Source organism: Nannobrachium achirus (genome assembly GCF_963921795.1).
Source record: "Nannobrachium achirus genome assembly, chromosome: 6".
NCBI classification, from domain to species: domain Eukaryota; kingdom Metazoa; phylum Chordata; class Actinopteri; order Myctophiformes; family Myctophidae; genus Nannobrachium; species Nannobrachium achirus.
Window position 1 is genome coordinate 21,917,462 of NC_137815.1, and position 19,763 is coordinate 21,937,224.

Below are 19,763 nucleotides of genomic sequence, written 5' to 3' on the forward strand. Positions count from 1 at the left end.
GACGGCCTTGTATGATTTGCGAAAGAACGTACAAATTTGGAGATACAAGATTTCCACCCGACAACGACGATATACTAGTGTTGTTGCTGCTCTTATACCACCATTATTACTGGGGTTGGTGTGGGCCAGACAGTAGCCCCCCGCGGGCCGCAAATGGCCTGCAGGCCGCCTATTGGGGAACCCTTGTTTAGGAAATACACAGAAACAGGCTTGCAAACACAGTGAATAGAATGGATGACCTGTATTCAAAAGATTTGCTCTGTGTGTGTTTATGTGGTGTGTCTCTTTTATTTAACAGGACTACCGTAAGAAACACAGAGAAGCCCGGAAGAAAGTCAACTTTTCTCACAGAAGCTGAACACACAACCTGTACAATCAGTCTTCTAGTGTTGGTCACTGGGAGTTGATCAGTGCAACCACAATCTTCTGCAGGGACCGTTTGATACATTTGTACTTTACGTTGTCTTCTCATCATAATTCGATTTTTGCTTTTGATTACATTTTTCAGGCCTCAAACATTCTTTATCTGCTAAGCTGACTGTAAACTGTAAAGCTGAATTAAGAAATTATATGAAAATGAAACCTCAAATAAATCTCGTGTCATTTCTCTGATGAATCAACATCATACAAATGCTGTCCTATAAAAATAATAACACTTGTCTCTACAGAGACAAAAAAATACAGATTTACTTGGTTAAATGGGGAGTTTGAAGTTCCAATGGGTATTTATAGGAAGGGGCGGGAGGCCAGTAAGGAGGGAGTTACTGTAGTAAGGTAAGCTACCTATTTTGGGGGGACATAAACCGAAAATAGCTGATCTGCAGCTATTTTCGGCGAAGAGGGGAAAAAGTACTACAGAGTCATGGGTCAAGTTTGAGTGTAAGTGAGTTAAATATCTGAAAGTGAAAATACACATTAACATACCTGAATCCAATATATTGATAGAAGATAATGTGGAAACAAACAAAAACATTGATTTACACAACACTGATGACAGTGCTGTTATACTGTATATGAAGCTGTCTATGAAAACCCTTAAAGGAGTAGTTCACCCCCAAAATGACTTTTTTTCTAATGATTACTCATGTCATGGAGAGTAGAGTTCAATAATATTTTTAGGTTTTTGTCACATTCCTAAGACAAAAATATGATAACAATAAATTTACCCCCATTCGTTCCGGATGGTGACCCGTTTCGAAACGGGTCACCATCCGGAATCAATGGGGGTAAATTTACTCGAATCAAATTTTTGTCTTAGGAATGTGACAAAAAACAAAAAATATTATTGAACTCTACTCTCCATGGCATGAGTAATCAATAGAAAAAAAGTCATTTTGGGGGTGAACTACTCCTTTAAAGGAGTAGTTCACCCCCAAAATGACTTTTTGAGCGGTGCTAACCGCTCCTATAGACCGCTTTTTTACCAAAACTATGATGTCACAAATGATGATGACATGAGTTCGCTAGACCAATGAAACACTTCGATTCTGTTGATCTGTCCATGATGTCATAGTCACAGAGGCAATCGATTGGTTCACCCTGATTTAGAATGCGTTTAGGCCGCGTAAAATACGTCAGAACGCGTTTAGGCCGCGTAAAATACGTCATAAAAAATTATTGAGCGGTGCTAACCTTGAATCTCAAAATTGTATTAGATGAATATCACTTATAAGCGATAAAATAACCACACTTTTAGACAGACTGTGGAAAATCTTACAGGTTATAAATGATAGGCAGCTAATACAAGTTTAAATGTACAAATGAACAGACTTTGAAAAACTAAAATATTCATCTTCTGGCCTCTTCTCGCCTCTCTGGAGGCCTCTCTGGAGGTAAATAAGGTCACTCATCATTACACTATGACACTCTTACAAGTTACAATCCGTAGCTTGGTCAACTAACTGATGAGAAATGACGATAAAGACTTATATAGTCTGAGCAGACCTCTAGACTGACATCATACACAACAAAAAGAATATTGCTATGCATGCCTATCAACACTGATTCGCGCAGGAATTAGTTTGCACCGCTCACTTCGCACGGGTGCGATTTTTTTTCTATTGATTACTCATGCCACGGAGACTAGAGTTCAATAATATTTTTAGTTTTTTGTCGCATTCCTAAGACAAAAATGTGATAACAATAAATTTACCCCCATTCGTTCCTGATGGGGACCCGTTTCGAAACGGGTCCCCATCCGGAATCAATGGGGGTAAATTTACTCGAATCAAATTTTTGTCTTAGGAATGTGACAAAAACCAAAAAATATTATTGAACTCTACTCTCCATGGCATGAGTAATCAATAGAAAAAAGTCATTTTGGGGATGAACTACTCCTTTAATACAATATATGTAGTACTAGGATTCCATTCTTGATCTCTCACACAGCTATGGGGTCCTTGGCCTGAAAAACATTGAAGACCCCTGACAGAGTGTTGGGCAGTATAGTTACCTTGCCATGATATAACTCTAATCTTGCTCTGTTGATTAGAAAGATATTCCAAAATAGACTCCTCATCGACTTACATTGCACTGTGAAACGGTTATAAAAAACACACTCTTAGCACATAAACGATCCACAACACGACATGCTGCGACTTGTTGTGAGCTTATAATGTAGATCAACTATTTTCGGCCAAGATGTTTACAACTCTGTTTACTACTGAGAGTTGTAATGTCTGAAAATACCCAGATGAGTCCCTGTACGGCTGGTAAGGTTTTCAGATGTGGGTCTTCTGCTTACCAGCAATATCAAGAGTATTGGGCATGGTACTGACTGGCTCTGGGAAAAGCAGTATTACTTTACTATTGTAAAATGGATACTTTACTATTGTAAAATGGATGAAAGAGGTGTTAATTCCCCAAAACATAAAATGCTGTCAGTGCATCTAAGATGTGTGCGCTGTGGGGCTGCAAAGTGACTCAGCGAGACACAGACCATTTGCTCCTTGTGAACGTAAGAGGCTGGGTTTGAATCCAACCCGTCTTGTCTCACATGTCGTTCCTCTCTAGTCTTTATTTCCTTTCTCTTTACATTGACCTCTGAAATGCGTGTCGATATTGCGACGTAGCATTTGTTCGACCTCCCATTTGTTCGACGCTGGTGAATGCTAACCTGCCGACACTCACACTGGTGAATGCTAACCGGGTGAATGTTAACCACTATGCCTAAACCTAACCATAACCCTAACCTCAGTAAAAGTATGCCTAAACCTAACCCTTAGTTGAACTAATGACACATTGAAATATAGAACTTTTTCCCCTCTGAAATAAGGCATAAAAAGCCCACCAAAACCTTTGTAAAAATCTTTTCAAACTACTCCGTTTAGAGAACACTGTTGAGGTACTTTCTGTGTCAGCGGTCCAGTTTGGGTTTCTTGGCGTATGGTTGAGTCTCCGAATCTGGGATGCTCACACCAGGAATCATGGGTTCAACCAGTTCCATGCGGATCTTCTGGTGCTGAATATTGGAGTCATCTACACTGATGTTCACCTTCACCTTGTCAAACATGTGGAAAATGTGCTGCTCTACAGTCAGAGTAGGGACCTCTTCATCAAAGCTGAGCTTTGGCCCAGACTTGTCCTTGCCATCAAAGTAGACGGTTTCCTCCAGGCCAAACTTTGGGATGAGGACAGTGATGGTGTTCTTCCTCACAAACAAGACGTAGCCCTCCTCATTCAGGATGCCTCGGCTCTTCAAGAACAATTGCGTATTGAAAGCCACGGATGCTCTCTCTGCATGCTGAGCCATCTTGTGTCTGTTGTTGAGGTTGTTGCAGAGGGTAGACAGCTTGTGTTTGTCCACCAGGTCTGGGTAGGTGCTGTCTGCTGCTATAGCCACCGCCAGCAGACGATGGACTATGATGTCCGCGTATCTCCTAATGGGTGAGGTGAAGTGTGTGTATATGGGTGAGGCCAGGCCGTAGTGGTTGAAGTCGCTGTCCATGCCGGAGCAGAAGTAGACGGCCTGCGTCATGCAACGGGTGGCCAGGATGCGTAGCAACGTGTTGAAATAAGGGAAACCGTCCACTGTGGCCGCATTCAGAGAGTCAGCCAGAGCTTTGGTCGAGTCTGTATAGATCTGCAGGCCCTTAGACTTGGCAGCCTTGGTGAGGATGTCGTAGTTTGATGAGGGTGGTGTGGGGTGCTTCCTGAGCAGGGAACACTCAGAGAATTCTTCGTAGATCTTTTGGGCCACAGAAATGTTGGCCAGCAACATGAATTCCTCCACCATGGAGTTGGTTTCCATGAGCTCTTGGGTCTGGAGATCAATGGGGTCGTGAGTTTCACTGTCCATGTGGAAACGAACTTCTACAGATGACAGGGTCAATGCACCGTTCTCTATCCTCTTCTGTTTGAGGATCCTGGCCAGCTTGTTGAGGCCTCGTAGGCTCTTGGTGATGTCATCATTCATGGAGGCATCGTCTATCCTCATCTGGGCTTCAGCGTAGGTCAGAGATGCCTTGGAGCTTATGACACTCTTTGTAAACCTGGTCTTCAAAATCTCTGCCTTGTGGTTCATCTCCCAGATACACGAGAAGGACAGTCTCTCCACATTGGAGTGTAGAGAACACAGATTGGAGCTGAGCAACTCAGGCAGCATGTCTATTGTCCTGCCACATAGGTAAACAGTGGTCCCTCGATTGGCAGCTTCTATGTCTAGTGCGTTGCCAGGTCTGACGAAGTGACTGACGTCAGCAATATGGACACCAACCTCCAGGTTTCCGTTGTCCAGCTCCCTACAGTGTAGGGCGTCGTCGATATCCATACATCCTGGAGGATCCACACTGCACACCATCAACTGCCTTAGGTCCTCTCTCACAGCCATGTCCTCTGGTGTGATGGTCCAGGGCATCTTGGGGAGGAAGCTGAGCACAGTCTGAGAGAAGGCCTGGTGTGGGATGTCATGTTTCAACAGCAGCGCCTCCATCTTAGTCTCCTTGTCCCCCGCGGTGCCCATAACCTTCTGGCTCACTAGCGTGGCAGCCTGGCGCGCCTCGATGCAAATCTGGGGGATACGCCGGTCCGCTGTGGTGACGTTTAGTGTGCCACAAAGTGATCTCCAGTTCCTCTTTATGGTTCCAAGCACTATGCCATTGGACTGCTGTTTGCATTCAGTGAAGAATTCCCTTCTGCACCAAATACGATCTCTCAGATAGTGATCTCTCGCTATCTTCATCACCCCACCCGACCAGATACTCTTAATAACGGACATATTTTAGTTCCGTATGATGCCCATAAAGTATCAAACGGGAAAATGCGGATTTTAGCACTCATTGAAAAAGACCAAGAGCTCAGCTGGTTATCTAAATCTAGGCCAAGACCAGCTGCAATGGTGTCCAAACAGAACTTAAACCGAGATGTCACATTGCCACACTCTTCTATGACGTGTCTATGATGTAGTCCAGTGGTTCTCAACCTTTTGTGGATCAGGGGCCGCACCTTAAAATCTCAAAACCATCCATCTGACCACTTAACTCTATCGGCTGCCCGAGTTAAGAGGTCAGTCTTTTACTTGAGTAAAAGTACAAAACTATTGACATCCAAATGTACTACATACTACTGAAGTATAAAATATGGCACGCACAAGTGGTTAATGGATGTTTTGTATTCATCTAGATTTACAAACTAGTAACTAAAGCTGTCAAACAATTGCAATGGAGTAAAAAGTTCAACATTTACCCCTGAGATGAAGCAGAAGTGGAAATAGTCAAGTAAAGTTCAAAGTTCTTCATTAAATACAGTTATATCCACCACTGCTAAGAAGTGCTATGCACTCAAAATATTCACAGGCCTTAAAGGACAACTCCGCCCTAAATAACATCTAGGCTCATTTGACTACTTATATTGAAAATCCAGAATTACTGTCCATTGGGTCTATTAGGCAGAATTGACCCTGTTGTCCAGTTTCCCCAGCAGAGCCCAGCAGCCCTCATAGCTTAGAGTGGAGCCCATAAGCCTATCGCTTTTACACTATTTGTTGCAGTCAAAAGTATTTTTCTTTCATCAATCTATATCCATGCCATCATTGTCCCACACAAGCCCCCCCCCCACAGTCTGTTAAACAGATGTTATGTTGTTATGTGTTTTGCCAAGTCCCAAAAAGACGCGCTGTGATTGGCCAGTACAGTCACTTTGATTGGCAGTTGTGCCCAAAACATGATTTATGAGACTGTGGTGGCTTGTGTGGGACAAACAAGGCATGGATGTGTTTCTAATGACAACAGGTAACACATTGATGAAAAGAATTAATCACTTTTAACCGCAAAAAAAGAGTGTAAAAGCAATAAGCTTATGGGCTCCACTCAAAGCTACAGTATATGGGGGTTTCTGTGTTCTGTTGGGGAAACTGGACAACAGGATCAATTCTGCCTAATAGTCCCAATGGACAGTAATTTGGGATCAATATAAGTAGGAAAATGAGCCTAGATGTTATTTAGGGCGGAGTTGTCCTTTAAAACGAACCATGCAGTACCGCCACCTGGCCCTGTGGATGTTTCTTATGTAATTGGCCGCACAAAACGCAGGCTTTTGAACATTTTGAATGAATCACAACGGGGACAAGGGGGAGGGGGGGGGGGGGGGGGTTGGGCATCAATGCATGTCCATTTGCGTGAAAGGCATGACCCCTGCTCAGAAAAGATATGGGGCGGCGGGGGCGCCCGACCCCGGACTAGTTCAACTCTGCATGTGTCGTGGTGGGGTATGAGAGTGTGTTGACCTTTGCGCCGCTCATTCGCACAGGTGCGGTTTATTTAATTATTTTCACCTAACTCAACAGTACACCTGCGCAAAGTAACACACACCACTTAGCTGAAACGCGTCTGGAACTATTATTTTCCTTTTTTCTTTCTCCCTTCATTCAAGTGTGCCAGAAAGCCTGTCTGCGAGAGCACATCTTGCAAACTATACTGATCGGCGTCAAATGTTTTGTGCTTACTGCCATAGGCCAAGTAAGACATTTAAAAAATAGGCCTCATGGAGATGCTATACCAGCACTTTATGTCAAACTAAATTCAATGCTTGAGCTTTTACTACGACTGCTACTATTGGAAAGCCAACTGTAGTTCCCGGCTCACACCAGGAATCATGGGTTCAGCCAGGTCCATGCGGATCTTCTGGTGCTGAATATTGGAGTCATCTACACTGATGTTCACCTTCACCTTGTCAAACATGTGGAAAATGTGCTGCTCTACAGTCAGAGTAGGGACCTCTTCATCAAAGCTGAGCTTTGGCCCAGACGTGTCCTTGCCATCAAAGTAGACGGTTTCCTCCAGGCCAAACTTTGGGATGAGGACAGTGATGGCGTTCTTCCTCACAAACAGCACGTAGCCCTCCTCATTCAGGATGCCTCGGCTCTTAAAGAGTAATTGCGTGTGGAAGGCCACGGATGCCCTCTGTGCATACTGAGCCATCTTGTGTCTGTAGTTGAGGTTGTTGCAGAGGGCAGACAGCTTGTGTTTGTCCACCAGGTCTGGGTAGGTGCTGTCTGCTGCTATAGCCACCGCCAGCAGACGATGGACTATGATGTCCGCGTATCTCCTAATGGGTGAGGTGAAGTGTGTGTATATGGGTGAGGCCAGGCCGTAGTGGTTGAAGTCGCTGTCCATGCCGGAGCAGAAGTAGACAGCCTGCATCATGCAACGGGTGGCCAGGATGCGCAGCAGTGTGTTGAAATAAGGGAAACCGTCCACTGTGGCCACGTTCAGAGAGTCAGCCAGAGCTTTGGCCGTGTCTGTATGGATCTGCAGGCCCTTAGACTTGGCAGCCTTGGTGAGGATGTCGTAGTTTGATGAGGGTGGTGCGGGGTGCTTCCTGAGCAGGGAACACTCCGAGAATTCTTGGTAGATCTTTTGGGCCACAGAAATGTTGGCAAGCAACATGAATTCCTCCACCATGGAGTTTGTTTCCATGAGCTCTTTGGTCTGGAGGTCAATTGGGTCATGGTTGTCACTGTCCATGTGGAAACTAACTTCTACAGATGACAGGGTCAATGCACCGTTCTCTATCCTCTTCTGTTTGAGAATATTGGCCAGGTTGTTGAGGCCTCGTAGGCTCTTGGTGATGTCATCATTCATGGAGACATCGTCTATCCTCAACTGGGCTTCAGCGTAGGTCAGAGATGCCTTGGAGCTTATGACACTCTTTGTAAACCTGGTCTTCAGAATCTCTGCCTTGTGGTTCATCTCCCAGATACACGAGAAGGACAGCCTCTCCACATTGGAGCGTAGAGAACACAGATTGGAGCTGAGCAACTCAGGAAGCATGTCTATTGTCCTGCCACATAGGTAAACAGTGGTCCCTCGATTGGCAGCTTCCGTGTCCAGCGCATTACCAGGTCTGACGAAGTGACTGACGTCAGCAATATGGACACCAACCTCCAGGTTTCCGTTGTCCAGCTCCCTACAGTGTAGGGCGTCGTCGATGTCCATACATCCTGGAGGGTCCACACTGCACACCATCAACTGCCTCAGGTCCTCTCTCACAGCCATGTCCACTGGTGTGATGGTCCAGGGCATCTTGGGGAGGAAGCTGAGCACAGTCTGAGAGAAGGCCTGGTGTGGGATGTCATGTTCCAACAATAGCACCTCCGTCTCTGTCTCCTTGTCCCCTGCCCTGCCCAGACTACGCACAAAATGACCATTGGGGTATCTGGAGTATTTATTCCAGCCATCGATAGCCACCATGATTCTCTGGCTCACCAGTGCTTCAGCCTGACGTGTCTCAATTTGAATCCTGGGGACATGCCGATCTGCTGGAGTGAAAAGGTGTCGCGTTGCCCCTTTAATCGGAGAGACGTTTAGCATGCCACAGAACGGTCTCCAGTTCCTCTTGATGATTCCAACAACTTTGCCTGTGGGTTTCCTGGCTAATTCAGGCCCTACGCTCTTCAGCGGCTTATCCTCCTCTTCGTCCTCTGTGGTGTCATCGTCCTTGGTGCTGCCCTCATCTTGCAGCAGCACCAAAGAGGGTGCTACCCACTGGTCTCTCGGCAACAACTGCACAGCAACTATGTCATTGTGCACCGCTCTGTTTAGTTGCTGAAGACCCTGCAGGAGAACCTCGTTGCTGTCCTCCCCCTCTCCCTGGATGAAGACCGTCGCCTCCAGGTAGTTATCCCTGCTGGCCCTGAAGGTGCCCTGGAGGAATGTGCCGCTCTTGATGCCTGCTTGGATTCTGGAGAGAGGCAGATGCTCCGGGAACACCACCTTATTGCTACTGACTTCGTTATTTTCATTGTTGGTCAATGCCAGACGATCCACCAGTTCAGGGTTTGCGGTCAGACTTTTGATGTACTGCTCACATGTGTATGCTAGAAGTCCTCCCTCTACTGCCTTCTCCTTGTTCGCTCGATCATTGGTGAGGAGGATCACCTTGAGCCCATCCTCCTCCACCTCAGTGGTCTTCAGGTGCTGGTTGTACCATGTAGCGGCCACACGGATGGCACGGTCGTTGCGGTCGTTGGCGCTCTCCCCCGGTTCACGCTCAATGAACGTGTCTTTGTGGTGTTCGTTTGTAAACGTATAAACACGTTTGTCTTTGTCATGGGTGATGTCCTTCAGACGTTTATAGACTGCTGGGCTGCGGTGGCGGACCTCCTGGAGCACTATCTGTAGGATAATGACGTTACGAATCAGAGGGTCCTCCAGCACGTCAATCTGATGCAACACCACGTTAGTGTCGGGAAGCAGGTAATGTGGGAAGATGCACAGGTTGCTCTTGATGATTGCATCTTTCCGCAGCACCGTGGACTCCTGTTTGCATTCAGTGCAAACCTCACTTCCACACCAGATATCATCTCTCAGGTAGTGCTCTCTCACTATCTTCGTCACCCCACCCGACCTAGTCTTCCTAACATACGTTTTAGATACGTTTTTCAACATTGTGCCAAATTATCAAACGAGGGAACGTAGGCATGTTTTAATAATACAGCATCTACAGATGCAACTCGCTAAAGGCACCATAAGCGTCAGATATGGTGGACTGATGTCACTCATGTAAGAAGTATTTATGATGAATGACTCCATATTTGGGCAACATTTCAGCCCATCCATCCATCCTTCCATCTTCAACCGCTTATCAGGACTCGGGTCGCGGGGGTAACAGTTCCAACTGAGACCTCCAGTTTTCAGCCCGATATAGATATTGGTTCCACAGGGGGACTTTTTGTCACACAGAGGCAGCACAGCTGTTGGGTTACAAAGTAACAGATACAGAGTAAGGAAAGGGGTAAATCGCGCTCTTTCGAACGACCATCATTTCGACCGGAGGGTTAGCGACTCACTCCACGGAGGTTAGGGTGAGGGTTAGAGTCGGGTGTCGAAAAGATGACCGTCAGATACAGTCAGCAATATAAAGGTAAGAAATAATAAGAAGCACCATCAATAACAGCATTCAAAGAAAGGTATACACTATAACACCTATCCTGCACTCTGCAGAAAAACATCACTAGGTTACAGTGTCCTCACAGTAACCCACCAAAAACAAAGTGTCATTAGTCATACGTCAGAGTCCTTGGTACATTTTATTCCAAGTTATTTGACACCTTGACCTGGCAGAGCAACCAATGAGTCTTGTTGTAAATCCTCATAGCTACCGGCACAAATGAGTAAGGACATGCCAAGTCTCATATACAGTACATCATTGACGTCTGTTATTACTTGCACCAGCGTAGCGCGCAAGTCACTACTTTCGGTGCTGTCTGTATCTGATTGACAGTACAAAGGCAGGGCCTTTAGTGAGGGAACACCGTTCTTGGTGATGTCACCACCACAGAAAGTACTTTCGCTCTCCGCTGGCTCACAAGTAGGTTAGTTCATATGGCCATGAGTGCACAAGACGCAAGTTTGCACCTCGACAGAGTTCTTAGTATTTATATATTATTTTATTGCAACCGTAGGTCGCAGTTTACTGTCAGAACTGTCACAGCTTGACCGTGTCCGTCCGTCCGGACGGGTAACGCCTGACTGTGGTTCCCCTCACACATCACTGTGACATGAATCACAGGTGACATCACAGTGATGTCAGATACTCAGAGCAGGGATCTCCATACATGGGCATAAACAGGTGACATCACAGAGGTGTTGCTGGTTCAGACAGGGATCTCCGTGTATGGGCATAAAGAATATTGTATGTTGTGATGTTATGGGAACAACTCTAACAGAATCCCTTTTATGCCCATATTGGAGATCCCTGGTGTCATCAATATTAAGTCCATATCTAACAGGACTTCATATGGGAATGCCCATATATGGAGGAAGACTGCCCATATCTGTGTGGCTGGTTCAGACAGGGGTCTCCATGAATGGGCATAAAAGGGATTGTATGTGTGATGTCAGATGTGATAGACGTCATAGGATTTTCACATAACAAATAACTGAACAAAATAAAAATAAAATAAACAAAAATAAAACAATTCACAGGAGGCAGGCAGTGATCACCCCATGTGCACAATGCATTCCCCCCCACCACCTCGTACAATTCAGCAGTCATGTTTGGTGTCTCACAGCCTATCTCCATATACATGGATCTCCATATATGGGTACCAGGAGTCTCCATATATGGGTAACTGGTCTGATATACATCACTGGCCAGACGGCCAAGACATGCCACGACCTCGCCCTTGAGGTCGCCAAAGTAGCTTGAAAATCGAGTTTTACAACAAATGTATGCAAATGTATCATGAATGCAGCGTCCAATCCCCAACTTTGAATCATGTATCGCCCCTTCCTGTTTGTATGCGAGAGCTGGCAAAAACTGAATTGAAATGAGTGGGAACGTTCTGTACCCCCTCCAGTTATATAGCTAAATGCACAAATGCCACTGTTTGTTGCAGAAACAATATTACAAATGATCATTAGGTCGCGTAATGAGCGTCAAAGAGGATTAAAAAAAAAAAAAAAAAAAAACTCTTGCATGCAATTTCCTGTCAATACCAAATTGGAATCACATGCTTATAGACTCGTCACTGCACATCCAAAAAGCACCTTCACTTATGTCCATAGGGGGTGAAAATGTGCACAGCTTCCACCTACAGTAGCACCAAGGGGCATGGATCCGGCTTCTAAGTTAAGGTGATATAGGAAGAGACAGTTCACCCCCCGCTCTGTCCCATCCAATAGTTTTTGAAGCTGTGAAAGCCGCTTCCAAGGAGTGGCTTTGTCTGTCCCCAGTGTCCCGTACATGTTTTTTTGAGGATTCCCATAGATTCCCAAGGAGTGGCCTTGTCATGTCCCGTGCATGCAGAATTGAGGATTGGTCAAGCTTCACATGACAATTTGGCCCTCCAGACAAAATCATTCATTCATTCAGAATTCATAAAAAAAATTATAGATCTAGAACACAGATTTCATAGCTCTAGAACACATAGAATAAAAATTCACCGCTTCACTTCGAACCGAGGTTTAATTTTAATTTTCCGTTTCCATTTCAGGACAGGATATAGAAAGATGGGATGGCTGATTGCACTCCCCTGCAAAATAGACTTAATTTACGGTCTGTAGAGTCTATGGGCATAACGCTGTCCATTCACTTTTTACGGTCTATGAGTAGCCTATACACGTTTTCAAAGTGGGGGGCGGTAGGAGGGTAACTGGAGAGATAAATGGGGAATCATAAAAAATAAAGTATTTATTGTGCCAATTTAACCACTTTCAACTTGCCGTCCCTAAATTTCACATGTTATTTTGTTTTATTTATTTGTTTATTTTATAGCAAAATCAACGATTTAAGGCAACGGTCTTCACCAGGGGGTCCTCAGAGTTACTATAGGGGGTCCTCCAAATCTTTGTGTGATAGAAACCTTTTTTATTTATTTTTTATATTAACCACTTGAACCCTAGTGTCCTTATTCTGAGAACTTTAGCCAAAAATAGCTGATCTACAAGCTCACAACGAGAGGAGCTATATTTATGAGAAAAATTAAAGCGTCCCACTAGCCAATCACAGCATGTCCTGCAAATCTTATCCAATGGGACCCAGGTCATTTTTGAAGATGTTTTTCCCTCCGGTTTTCACAACCAACAAACCTTGAGCTGTTTGTGCAACGATGTAAGCCGGACATTGTAGCCACGCTTCAGTTTACTTAAGCGCGGACATTTTTGAACGCGGTTTCCCATTGTTTTTTGACCAGACAAAGCCAGATGTTGGAGCTATAGCTCCTGTTCCAGGAGCACCGCTCAAAGAACATGGTATCAAATGAATCCAAATAGTACTTGGGAAAAAAAAATCAGAATCACTGAAATAACAGGATGATGAGCTCACATCCCTTCATGTTCAGTTTGCTCTTTATCATCTATGGGCCCGTTGGAAGCGCTCTCCTCCGTTTTCTCTTTATCATCTATGGGCCCTTTGGAAGCGTTTTCCTCCGTTTTCTCTTTATCATCTATGGGCCCTTTGGAAGCGTTCTCCTCCGTTTTCTCTTTATCATCTATGGGCCCTTTGGAAGCGTTTTCCTGCATTTTCTCTTCTTTATCTGTGGATGTTAGCTCTTTATCTGCGGACGTTTTCTGCTCAGTTTGCTCTTTATCTGCGGAGGTTTTCTCCTCAGTTAGCTCTTCATCCATGGGCCCCGTAGAAGGACCCCCAGGGAAGAACAGAGGCAGATTCCTCAGATAAATATCCTTGTCCTTTTGCAGGTACACACAGAAGATGACCCTGTCAAACTTGTCGTGATGCTCATCCAGATATTCCCTCACGGTCGCCAGCGCCTCGCGCGCAGCCTTCTCCCCTGGGTAGCTGTAGATGCCGGTGGAGATGCAAGGCACGGCCAGGGTGCGAATGTTGTTCCGGACGGCGAGCTCCAGGGTGCTCCTGTAGCACTCCCTCAGGTCGTCCCTGTCCTTCGCCTTAACCCCTCCCCAGACGATAGGCCCCACCGTGTGGATCACGTACTTCGCCGGGAGGGCGTAGCCGCCCGTGATCTTGGACTGGCCCGTTTCGCAGCCGTCGAGGGTAATGCACTCCTTCTTCAGCTTGGGGCCAGCAGCCTCGTGGATGGCTCCGTCCACGCCGCTCCCCCCCAGCAAGTGCTCGTTGGCCGCGTTGACGATGGCGTCTATCTCCAGCTTCGTGATGTCGCCGGCGAAGAGGGATATCTTCTGGTCCAGCTTCTCGTTCCGGGGATAGAGAGGCCTTCCGCTGCCATCTGGTGTGGGAGTGAAAACGGGGATGTTCCTCAGTGGAATATATCTGGGAACCTTGTAGTGCTGTCGCCTGTCCTCGACAGACAGAGACAGCAGGAAGTCCTTGGTTTCTTTCCAGGAGGAGTTCGGCCTCATGGTGGCCCGCTCGCTGCTGCGGAAAGATGCACCCGTGTTCTGTGACATCAATACTTTTCTAATTTTACCTTGTTTAAATAATGAAACACTCAAGGAGAGAAACTATAGTCTCACAGGTATCGATTGATCTAAGTGACGGAGGACTTTATCATGGCAATATTTATATGCATTACACTGTGACGTATGACCCAAATATGTCATTGTAGCATCAGAGCCTGCCCATATATGGTGATCCCTGATGTCATCAATTTTAAACCAATGGGCATAAAAGAGATTGTATGTATGATGTCAGATGTGATAGACGTCATAGGAATTTCACATAACGAATAACTCAGTAAGCATGTTTGGGGTCTCACAACATATCTCCATATACAGTACATGGATCTCCATATATGGTTAACTGGTCCGATGTACATCACTGGCCAGACGGCCAAAAACATGGTGCAACCTCGCCCTTTAGGTCAAGGTCGCTTGTCGCCCTGGGGCATCTTACTAGTAATTATATTATGTTCCTATATCGTTTAGGCTTAAAAGACAATGGGCCCGATTCATCAAGCACTTTACGGACAAATTACACCCATATCTTACCGGCATTTAGGACAATTACCAAGTTAGGGGTCAGATTCAGAAACGTTTTTTAGTCTGGGATTTTAAAGGGATTTTGAAGGTAAAACTGAAATATAAGCCAGATTTAGTTGCTTTATTTACACTATATTTAAGACCAGATTGATGAATCGGGCCCAATGTACATAACACACACCTCAAACAAAATAGTAATACATGTACGTACAACGTACGTACCGATTTTCCAAGATGTGAGTTATGGTTGTATCGACGCAACTGTCATGCCTTCAACAAATTTAGGAGTTGAGGCATTCCATTTTGTTTGACTCGGTTCCAACAGGTGAATATTATGAAAATAGCCGATCTACAAGCTCACAGCGCCTGCTCCGGCGTTGTGAGCTTGTAGATCAGCCATTTCATTGCGCCTTTTTTATCATTAACAACTTGGCCAATGTTTGACCAGTTTTTATAGCATATAATTTGTTGATTACTTTTTATGGAGTAAAAAAATTTTTTTTAGGTATTAAAAATGTCTAAAAGTCCTTAAATTGTGACTTCATGCTCTGTCATCTGGGGACCCCCAAAAAAATCATGTGGGGGGTCCCGACCCACAGGTTGAGAAACACTGCCTAGAAATTACATGAATTTACATTATAGGGTCAACCAATACTTTATTTATTTATCAAGTTCCGCCACAACAGTACAAAGGCGGAAAAACATCTGGGAGTGGTGTTATAGTTGGTTGAGCTTCACTTGACAGTTAGCACGCTGCAGAATATAGTCACGAGCGAGCCCACACTGTTTCGTAGGAACAGTACTTCTAGTTATTATTATTATTATTATTACCCTTATATTATTATGAAACAAGAAAGGTGAATTTTCAGGAAATTGCAAGTATGATTGCCTCAGTGCAAGTTGCAGGTTGCAGCATAGCAAATTGCAGCAATTAGAATAAACTGAGCAATCTTATTTCCTTTTGTTATTTTGTACCAATAAAATAGTATTTTCTGTCAGACGTAACATTGTAGGGCAGCAATATGGTACATTGTTTCGGTTTACTGTTAAAATCACGATGCCTGAGCCTACGTACTTCATAAGTTAATGTCACATCACAACTTTGCACCAATAGGCTGCATGTACTGCAAGTTACTGTATGTATTAATGTGCAAAGTAACTATATCTGTCAAATACGTGTAGTGAAGTAAACTAAATTACAAAATATTTTGCATGGAGATGCAGGGAATAGGCTAGAATAAAGTATTGAACAAATGGTAATACTCAATTAAAGTAAAGGTTTTCAAAATGTAACTTAAATAAAATAGCTTATCCTGGTGTACAGTAGCAAAATATACACTGCTGGCCGTAAATATAATCTAATAAGGTGCAGCACTATTGAAGAACTTTTTTGGCCAATTTGTTATGGTGCATCCTGTCCCCCACTCAAAATCCCTCTTTATTTTGTCACTCAAAATCCCTCTTTAAAGTTATACTATGTAACTTTTTTTATAAAACAAATCTTAAAATTGTCCTAACTGTTAAATCGCTAAAGTTTTAGAACACCCACTCCGTTATTTTCAGCTTCTAAAGCCTTCTCTTTATATGTTTTCTATGATCCTGGCCGGGGACCGGATTTCGCGGCAAAATTATGTCATCTGCATCATCTGTATACGTTGTGTATACGTTGGCCAATCACATCGCGGATCATACACACATGACACACTACCGGCCAATCACAGTGTGTCTGCCGTCTCTTCAGGAAGTAGCCTCCCTCAGCAACCAGTGTTTACGATGGTGAAGGATTCTTAACCTCTTACTCCCCAAATCCTTGTCAGAAAATTACGTTCTACCACTCTACGGATTCGTATTGGTCGCGGTGGTTTGCGGCCCCGCTCCAGTGGTCCGCGGCGACTCCGGGCGAAAAACGGCCGAAAAAAGCAATACCGCTACTGACCACTAGTTTAGCAACTTACACAGTATAGCTTTAATTTGTCACCCTTCTTTCTCTTCGGTTCTTCACTCCTCTTGCATCTGAGCTCAAGGGGTAATGGCCACCCTCTATAGTGCTTGTCTGTGTGCTTGTGACATCACTCTTACTGTATGTCACGAAATGTCAGCTATGTCATATATGGAGTTCTACATTAGACTGATGCGAGCACTAGATGGCTTTGCCGGCTCCCCATATATGGAGCTAAAGATCATCCTGGTCAAAATACGGAGTCTTCTTCTTTCGTGTATCCATGAGGTCAGACCCATGCAGATAATTCAGTAGGATGTGTCGGGTAGCTCCACATATGGAGTACCAATATGGGGCTATATCCTATAATATCCTTCTGCTGAGCCGGGTCTGATCTCGATCTCTCTCTCTCTCTCTCTCTCTTTCCATATATGGAGCTGACTATCATCACCTGGATCCCCATATATGAAGATCACCACACTGAACTCATCAAACCCTGGATAGCCATACATGGAGACAACTGAGGATCTCCATATATGGGGCTATATCCTTCTGCCGAATGATATTGATGACATCGGGGATCTCCATATATGGGGCTATATGTACATTATATGGGGCTATATCCTAAAGTCTGCACGCCCACGTGCGCCCTTAACAACACGCCCTTAGGGCGTCTAACTGGTATCTTTACTTGTGAGAGCCAAATGTCCCTATAAGTATATAGAATTTGAGAAATAGACATTGTAAGGGCCATTTTCTAGGCTTGGCTACAAAAATAATTTAGTTAGACTTCCACAATTAGGAAAATATTTGTGTTGGGGTTAGGATGTGTAGCAATTTTGAGCTTGAAGATCCGCGATTGATTGTTAAATATATCATTCAATATCTGTGCGTGTGTGCGTGTGTGTGTGTGTGTGTGTGTGTGTGTGTGTGTGTGTGTGTGTGTGTGTGTGTGTGTGTGTGTGTGTGTGTGTGTGTGTGTGTGTGTGTGTGTGTGTGTGAGAGTATGGATCAGAGTGCAGTGTGGAACAGTGTTTGTGTGTGTGCCTCCTTTATCTTTTATCTCAATGTGTTTTTCCACCAGGTGACCTTCAGTCCATCTCACAATCTCTTTAACTCCTGATAAGCCCCCCCCCCCCCCCCCCCCCCCCCCCGCGCCCCTAGTGGCCAAAAAGTGAAAAACTTCTGGGAACCCAGATTAGCGTCTTGTTAACAGAGGCCAATTAGTTTCAATCTGCATGATTCCATCCATGTCTGGCACTATAGTTATGTCCTTTTAGGAATAATGTGAGGTTATTGTGTCCATCACTGCGTGTTCTATGCTGGACACATGTTGGTGTGGTAGGTTGTCTGTTTAACACTTGCTTATCAATAATGATGGTCACTCGGTCGACCTGAAAGATAAAATACTTTGTTTGTTCTTTTCTCTGTGTTCGGCCCGTTTTCTGGTTTTGATATGGGTTCTGTAGGTCATTTGTAGTGATAACAAAACTTTGGTTAGTATTGTGTGTGTGTGTGTGTGTGTGTGTGTGTGTGTGTGTGTGTGTGTGTGTGTGTGTGTGTGTGTGTGTGTGTGTGTGTGTGTGTGTGTGTGTGTGTGTGCGCGTGCGACAACGTAAAGGTTAGCCCAATATACCATTCCGTAAAAAAAAACAGAAAATGCTTAACAGAAGGCGCGCGTGCCTTCTGTTAAGCATTTTCTGTTTTTTTTAACGCACACTAATTTTATATTCAGCACACTAAGTGTGAATGCCAACCTCTGTACTTTTGTTTTATAGTAGGTTTTTCTTTGGTTGGCTAACTTGTTGTTTAGGTGGTGAGTTTTGGTTTTGTCATGTATTACGATTTGGCACTCACCATTTATTGCGACCGTAGGTCGCATTAACTATGAAAACCTGCAGTGCTAGTCAGTCACGCCTCATGTCACGTGCCATATCTGGCCAAGACAGAAAGTTGGTCCAACACATGGAACTCCATTATGTGGAGCTGACTATCATCACCTGGATCTCCATATATGTAGGTCACGACACTGACCGACACTGACCTCGTGAAACCCTGATGAGGTCAGTGGCAGTCAGTCACGCCTCACGTCACACTCCATATATGGCCAAGACAGAATTAATTCGCAAAGTGTCACTCACGTCACGCCAACCACACTTGCGAATTAACTGATGTCATCAATATTAAGCCCATATCTGGGAATGCCCATATATGGACATATTTTGTCAGTCTCATGATAGCCAATGTGGTTGTCGCAACGCGGGTCACACTTCCGTCCTTGTCCCTCTTATGCCCATATATGGACGTCATTAACCCCATAATGCCCATATATGGACATATTGCGTCAGTCCCTGTTGTTTCAGCGTGACCTTTAGGGCAGGGTCGCTTCTCGCCCTTAGGGCGTCTTACTGGGTTACCTATGTTGGTTTTCACTTTACCCATCAGTTTTCCTCCACTCATTTTCACTGCAGAAATGTTATTGTCCCTTATTACCCGGCTTGGTTGAATGCTTGATTCTGATTGGTCGAGCGCTGAAATCAGCGGTGAATTATGAGCGTATAATGACCGCTCCGCTCTATAATTCACCGCTGCCTAATCAACGGCTCAGAGCAGCTGCTGTATTCAGGCTGCACTGCGTGGATTTCGTGCCGTATCCAACATGTCAGCCATGTAAACAAACACACAGCGACATTTACAACCAAACGTTGCTCTGAAGAATGTCTTTAAAAACATTTGAGGCGAGAAATAGACGACGCAGTAACATAAATGGATTCTATTTGATCAGCACTTCCTTGTTTTCCAAGGTGACCGTGTTGCGCTCGGAGGGGATGCACTTTCAGCCGTCTGTAAAGAAGGAAACACTTTGTTTTGATTTTAGTTTTGAGTCAAATTATTAATTTTATGTATTAGCCGGGTGATAAGTGCTCCGCCTCGGGGAATTATTACCCCGTCGTGTCCATATAAGC

At 44.7% G+C, this 19,763-nt stretch overlaps 3 protein-coding genes across 3 annotated transcripts in view; 1 reads left to right on the forward strand and 2 right to left on the reverse strand.

Annotated features, from left to right (window-relative positions):
* Positions 1 to 481, forward strand: part of nol8 (nucleolar protein 8) — a 23,035-nt gene extending 22,554 nt beyond the window's left edge. Inside the window, exon 19 of the mRNA XM_080729093.1 lies at positions 299 to 481. Coding sequence (XP_080585219.1) covers positions 299 to 358 — 60 coding nt within the window. The 3' untranslated portion in view covers positions 359 to 481. The remainder of the gene's footprint in view (positions 1 to 298) is intronic.
* A 2,874-nt stretch (positions 482 to 3,355) lies between these two features.
* LOC308286899 (exosome complex exonuclease RRP44-like) lies at positions 3,356 to 9,884 on the reverse strand (the record flags this gene model as incomplete). Its single annotated transcript, XM_080728021.1, has 2 exons — positions 3,356 to 5,132; positions 7,063 to 9,884. The coding sequence occupies 2 exons, from the start codon at positions 9,882 to 9,884 to the stop codon at positions 3,356 to 3,358; spliced, it is 4,599 nt and encodes a 1,532-aa protein (XP_080584147.1).
* A 3,375-nt stretch (positions 9,885 to 13,259) lies between these two features.
* On the reverse strand, positions 13,260 to 14,327 carry LOC308286900 (ADP-ribose glycohydrolase MACROD1-like; the record flags this gene model as incomplete). The annotated part of the gene is made up of 1 exon (XM_080728022.1): positions 13,260 to 14,327. The coding sequence occupies one exon, from the start codon at positions 14,325 to 14,327 to the stop codon at positions 13,260 to 13,262; it is 1,068 nt and encodes a 355-aa protein (XP_080584148.1).
* Positions 14,328 to 19,763: the final 5,436 nt, after the last annotated feature.